This window comes from Poecilia formosa, unplaced genomic scaffold (assembly GCF_000485575.1).
Source record: "Poecilia formosa unplaced genomic scaffold, Poecilia_formosa-5.1.2 Scaffold2, whole genome shotgun sequence".
Taxonomy (NCBI): domain Eukaryota; kingdom Metazoa; phylum Chordata; class Actinopteri; order Cyprinodontiformes; family Poeciliidae; genus Poecilia; species Poecilia formosa.
The window spans coordinates 6,151,937-6,158,184 of record NW_006799941.1 but is presented as its reverse complement, the minus strand read 5'-3'; the positions used below and the strand labels follow the sequence as shown (position 1 = coordinate 6,158,184).

The following is a 6,248-nucleotide window of genomic DNA, read 5'->3' as shown; positions in this document are numbered from 1 at the left end:
CTCACAGCATTTCTTGACAAAAGTCAGAGGAAACAAAACCTGAATCAGATGTGTGACTTATAGGGATTTCTCAGGAATCCCATAGGCAAAAACAAAATGTATTCTTTTTATTGGGGTGTTTATGGAGATCCAGCTATTGTCTGGGATGAATGGCATGCAACGACCATAAACCCTTTTAGCACAATAGATACAGGCACTTCTGCAAAAGTGTAATGACAGGCGACATGACCAAATACAGCAACAAACATGTGACAGACTCCCATCAGGCAATATAAAAGGAGCAGCAAACAGGACCCTTGAGAGCCTCTCTGCAAAGGTAAGTTACTCAAGATATTATTACATTATTTAATAACAAATGTGACTTGAAAAATGGTACAATTTATATAAAAGCTTAGGTCAATTAAAATTTGACCGCTTCTTATTTTAAAAGTAAATACTACAAACTCAACAAGTAGCATCAATAAATATAATTCATCTGTCTTGTTTTTAGACCTCTGTTTTAACATCTACTACAACAGTTTCTGCTCAACTGGTGTACTGCAAGGTATGAAGCTAAGATTTACACATTTTGACCACTTGTGTGACCCTTAAATTTTTAATAATGGCGAGATAAAATGTATATACGTATACATTTCTTTATTTTTGGGAGTAGATAAATTTTTATTAAATGTATTTCCTTGGACATGTTTTTGGGGTTATGTTTTTACAGCGGAACCATGAGTGGGGATGCGGAGATGGAGTGTTTTGGCCAGGCGGCCATATACCTCCGCAAGCCAGAAAAAGAGCGTCTTGAAGCTCAGAACATTCCCTTTGATGCCAAATCAGCATACTTTGTGTCTGAGCCCTCTGAGATGTACTTGAAGGGGAAACTGGTAAAGAGAGAGGGTGGCAAAGCCACCGTGGAGACTCTCACTGGGAAGGTGAGGATGCAGCACCGAAGATAAAAACAACTCCTTCACTTTCCATCCGCTTGTCCGATATGTTTTATTTATTTATTTTTTTTATCTTTGAAAGAATTTATTTGAACTTGAGTAACAAAAAAAAAGTATATTTACCTGAATTGGTTGATCATCAGACTAAGATTTTTCTTAGATTTTAAGTGGCTGCTGGTTGTATGCACACCCTGGGTCCAGCTTTAAATGGCTCAGATGAATTGTTTGCCTTAATGTCCGAATCGCTCTTTGTTAGACTTTGGTGAAGGTGGCAAAGAAAGGATCAATTATGTACTAAATACAGTCATTACACTACAAGTGACAAAGAAGGGTCAAAAATAAATTCTTCAATCTTTTAATCAAATCTGAAACTTCTTCATAAAGTCTGAAATTGGTAAATATTTTACCCAACTACTCCCTAAACTAGTTATGAGGTAAAACAAGATTTTACAGTGGGTTGATGTCAAAGAGTTGATCATTCTTTTCCATGTTGAAACATAGAAAGGGGTAATCACAGAAAAAAGACAAACACATTTAGATTTAAATATAGAGTAACCAGGCAGTCATTTTCTGATTCTGCCACACTGGACATGCAATCTGAAAATACATAAGCCAAGATCAAGCTGTTCTGGCCTACTAAACATTGACTTGGTTGAACAAACACACCTTTTTTGTTAGGCGTTTTACAAGAATAACATTGTTTACTGGACTATGCATTAATTTATGAGCGATGCCAACTAGAGTCCTAAAGGAAAGCGACCTGGCATTTTCCAAAATGCTCCACTTCGGATTGCCATTAAGGTTAATGAGAAGTACAAGCCAAAAATTTAGTAGAGCTCAGTAAACACAGCTATTCTGTCTATGTTTGTTTGTTGAACACTACATCAGAGTATCACCGTGAAGGAAGATGAAATCTTCCCCATGAACCCTCCAAAGTTCGACAAGATTGAGGACATGGCCATGATGACCCACCTCAACGAACCCGCTGTGCTGTATAACCTCAAAGAGCGATATGCAGCATGGATGATCTACGTAAGTTTTCCTATGTATATGTAGAAGAAAGACAGTGATTTCAAGAAAACATGCATCATGAATGATCCTCTGTGACCCCGCAGACCTACTCTGGGTTGTTCTGCGTCACTGTGAACCCCTACAAGTGGCTGCCAGTGTACGATGCAGTTGTTGTTGCAGGATACAGGGGGAAGAAGAGAATTGAGGCTCCTCCCCACATCTTCTCCATCTCTGATAATGCCTATCAGTTCATGCTCCAAGGTACCACACTTTCTATAATCAATACATAAATACAACAGTCTCACCTCAAACATCCACATCTGACATTTGTGCATCATTTTCCATCTTACAGACAGAGAAAACCAGTCTATCCTGATCACGTAAGTGCCAAGTATTTTGAGGTATTTTCATTATTAACTGCAACACTATTTTTCTAATTAAAATGTGCATCTTCAAACCAGTGGAGAATCTGGTGCAGGAAAGACTGTGAACACCAAACGTGTCATCCAGTACTTTGCGACAATCGCAGTAGCTGGTGGAAAGAAATCTGAGCCAGTTCCTGGAAAAATGCAGGTTAGTGACATTGCAAAACAACAAAATGATACAAACACACAAACAAAGAACTGTTCAGCTAATGAGATGAATGTCGCCTCCAGGGATCACTGGAAGATCAGATCATTGCAGCCAACCCACTGTTGGAGGCTTATGGAAATGCCAAGACTGTGAGGAATGACAACTCTTCCCGTTTTGTGAGTTCAACTTGAAACTGTGTCTTGTTACTTTGGTGACGGCGATTGGTGTCAGCGTTTTAAATAAAACACTTTCCTGTTTCCACACAGGGAAAATTCATCAGAATCCACTTTGGCTCAACTGGAAAGCTGGCTTCAGCTGATATTGAAACATGTAAAACTTTCTATTTAAGTTTTTTTTACACTTTTAATTTATAGTTAAAAATATTTATTTTTTAAATTGATAATGTGAATCCACACAGATCTGCTGGAGAAATCTCGAGTGACATTCCAGCTGTCTGCTGAGAGGAGCTACCACATCTTCTATCAGCTCACAACGGGCCACAAACCCGAGCTAATAGGTTAGAAACAAATGAATACTGCACAAGTTAACAATATCTTACCACAAGCTATTTGAATAAGTTTCATAATTAGTTTAGATATTTACGGAGATTTACTTTGTTTTTTTAGAGGCTCTCCTGATTACTACTAATCCCTACGACTATCCCATGGTCAGTCAGGGTGAAATCAGTGTGAAGAGTATCGATGACATTGAAGAATTCATTGCCACTGATGTAAGACATTTTCAAATATATTTCATTATAGCTGCCTGGGGTTCGGTGATACGGCAAAGGCATATTTTCTTCTAATATTTCATATTTTCTTCTAAATGACAATTGGTCTGGAACCGTTTTGCTAAACTCGATGAACAAAAATAGACAATGTCTCTTTCTCTGTTTTGACAGACTGTCAACAGGTTCTTAATCTTCAAGCTTTAAAGCTGCCTTATCGCTTTCCTGTGTAGCCAATATATCCTTTAACATTATACTCAGTGCTACAAACTTCTTTTTAACCTAATTTTTCACAGACTGCCATCGACATCCTGGGTTTCACTGCAGAAGAGAAAGCTAACATTTACAAGCTAACGGGAGCTGTGATGCATCATGGAAACATGAAGTTCAAGCAGAAGCAGCGGGAAGAGCAGGCTGAACCTGATGGCACCGAGGGTATAAAACAAACAATGAAGTTTCAATGTCTTCCAGATTTTGTTTCGAAGAAGGGCTGAGATTCTTTTTTTTTCTTTTAGTGGCCGATAAAATCGCCTACCTCATGGGTCTGAACTCTGCTGATTTGCTCAAAGCTTTGTGTTACCCCCGAGTGAAGGTCGGGAATGAGTTTGTGACCAAAGGTCAAACTGTTCCCCAGGTGATCAATTCAGACCATCTACAAATTAATGATTGCCAAAGTTTGATAAGTTGATCTAAGTTAATGTGATGCATATTATGCCTAAATTCAGGTCAACAATGCAGTGAGTGCTCTCTGCAAGTCTGTCTATGAGAAGATGTTCTTGTGGATGGTCGTCAGAATCAACGAGATGTTGGACACCAGGCAGCCAAGGAGCTTCTTCATCGGTGTCTTGGACATCGCTGGTTTTGAAATCTTTGATGTCAGTAATATTGGGATTAACCTTTAAATCAGTGAACCAGCACGGTAAACATCTAACAGAGTCTGTCTTCCAACAGTTTAACAGCTTGGAACAGCTGTGCATCAACTTCACCAATGAAAAACTGCAACAGTTCTTCAACCATCACATGTTCGTCCTGGAGCAAGAAGAGTACAAGAAGGAGGGAATTGAATGGGAGTTCATTGACTTTGGCATGGACTTGGCTGCGTGCATTGAGCTCATTGAGAAGGTCAGCAACAAGCTCAGACACATACTGACCAACACAGGGAATCATTTTGATTATGGCATCAATGTGTGAATGTGTGCTTGAATGCATGAGTGACCGAATGTAGTGTGAACCTTTGGACTTGATAAGACGATGTAGAAGTATATGTCAATTATCATTCACCTTGAAATCTCTTCTTTTAATTGCATGTTTCCATCCTGACAGCCTCTAGGCATCTTCTCCATGCTTGAAGAGGAGTGTATTGTTCCCAAGGCAACAGATATGACCTTCAAGAGCAAACTGTACGACCAACATCTGGGAAAAAGTGCTCCCTTCCAGAAACCAAAACCAGTCAAAGGCAAACCTGAGGCTCATTTCTCTTTGGTGCACTATGCTGGCACTGTGGACTACAATGTTGTTGGCTGGCTGGAAAAGAACAAGGATCCTCTGAATGACACTGTAGTCCAGCTTTACCAGAAGTCTTCTTGCAAGCTTCTGGCTCACCTGTATGCATCTCATGCGGCGGCAGATGGTAAGAAATATATTCTTAGGTAACTCTGTTGAGTTTGTTGTGTTTAAAGCAACCACATAATAGTTTCATGAAGTATAAGAAATCATCTAATTTCACCATATTAAACCTACTATATTTTTTATATGTTACAGCTGAGGGTGGTGGTGGAAAAAAAGGTGGCAAGAAGAAGGGTGGGTCGTTTCAGACGGTGTCAGCTTTGTTCAGGGTAAAACTTACTATACTACATGTTGCTACAACTTGCAATTAAAATGTTGATAAGCAATGAAATATCAATTTAAAATATACACATTTGGATTTCAACATTTTCCAGGAGAATTTGGGCAAGCTGATGACCAACTTGAGGAGCACTCATCCACATTTTGTGCGCTGCTTGATTCCAAATGAATCAAAGACTCCTGGTGAGCTCAATCCCCATTTGGAGTTTGACATAATCCAAACATGTGAGACAGAGGATGAGACTAATTTTATGTGCATTTCAGGTCTGATGGAGAACCATCTGGTCATCCACCAGCTGAGGTGTAATGGCGTGCTGGAGGGTATCAGGATCTGCAGGAAAGGTTTCCCCAGCAGGATCCTCTATGGTGACTTCAAGCAGAGGTGACTATTGGATTTACAAATTCATCGCATAATTTACAGATAAATAACAACAATATTTCTACCTTTTATCAGATACAAAGTGTTGAATGCCAGTGTCATCCCTGAAGGACAGTTCATTGACAACAAGAAGGCTTCTGAGAAACTCTTGGGCTCTATTGATGTTGATCACACTCAGTACAAGTTTGGACACACCAAGGTAAACTTGGACTCATCTGAATTTATGTCTAATTGGCCAATTCAGGACAACAACTCTAATTCATTGAAAAACAACTCTGTTATATTATCTGATTCAGAAAAGTCCAGCACAACTGAATGCTGTGAGTTATTGTTCTGCAAGAAAAAAAATAGTTATAAGCATCAAACAATACTTCACAACAAACGTTGGTGCAAGAAGGAAGTAGTGTTGCTTTTCTGGGATTGTAATGTGTTAATGTCATTTCAGGTGTTTTTCAAAGCTGGTCTGCTTGGTCTCTTAGAGGAGATGCGAGATGAAAAACTTGCAATCTTGGTCACAATGACTCAGGCTGTCTGTAGAGGATTCCTCATGAGGCGCGAATTTGTCAAGATGATGGAGAGGCGGTAATTATCTATTTCTTTGCAGAGCATTTCAAGATTTTTAAAAGGCCTAATTCAAGACTTGAGGTAAATGTCTGTTTTAATTCTTCAGAGACGCCATTTTCACCATCCAGTACAACATCCGTGCATTCATGAACGTCAAAACTTGGCCATGGATGAAGCTGTACTTCAAGATCAAACCTCTGCTGAAGAGTGCAGAGAC

General features: G+C 39.3%; 1 protein-coding gene across 1 annotated transcript in view; it reads left to right on the top strand.

Moving 5' to 3' along the window:
• Positions 1-297: 297 nt before the first annotated feature.
• LOC103138443 (myosin heavy chain, fast skeletal muscle-like) overlaps positions 298-6,248 on the top strand; it is an 11,345-nt gene continuing 5,394 nt past the window's right edge. Inside the window, exons 1-22 of the mRNA XM_016669672.1 lie at positions 298-316; positions 491-544; positions 710-920; positions 1,821-1,964; positions 2,048-2,204; positions 2,296-2,323; positions 2,405-2,516; positions 2,600-2,692; positions 2,783-2,846; positions 2,935-3,033; positions 3,143-3,246; positions 3,540-3,678; positions 3,759-3,877; positions 3,969-4,118; positions 4,195-4,365; positions 4,567-4,873; positions 5,005-5,078; positions 5,184-5,271; positions 5,353-5,470; positions 5,543-5,666; positions 5,913-6,049; positions 6,138-6,243. Coding sequence (XP_016525158.1) covers positions 717-920; positions 1,821-1,964; positions 2,048-2,204; positions 2,296-2,323; positions 2,405-2,516; positions 2,600-2,692; positions 2,783-2,846; positions 2,935-3,033; positions 3,143-3,246; positions 3,540-3,678; positions 3,759-3,877; positions 3,969-4,118; positions 4,195-4,365; positions 4,567-4,873; positions 5,005-5,078; positions 5,184-5,271; positions 5,353-5,470; positions 5,543-5,666; positions 5,913-6,049; positions 6,138-6,243 — 2,538 coding nt within the window. The 5' untranslated portion in view covers positions 298-316; positions 491-544; positions 710-716. The remainder of the gene's footprint in view (positions 317-490; positions 545-709; positions 921-1,820; positions 1,965-2,047; positions 2,205-2,295; positions 2,324-2,404; positions 2,517-2,599; positions 2,693-2,782; positions 2,847-2,934; positions 3,034-3,142; positions 3,247-3,539; positions 3,679-3,758; positions 3,878-3,968; positions 4,119-4,194; positions 4,366-4,566; positions 4,874-5,004; positions 5,079-5,183; positions 5,272-5,352; positions 5,471-5,542; positions 5,667-5,912; positions 6,050-6,137; positions 6,244-6,248) is intronic.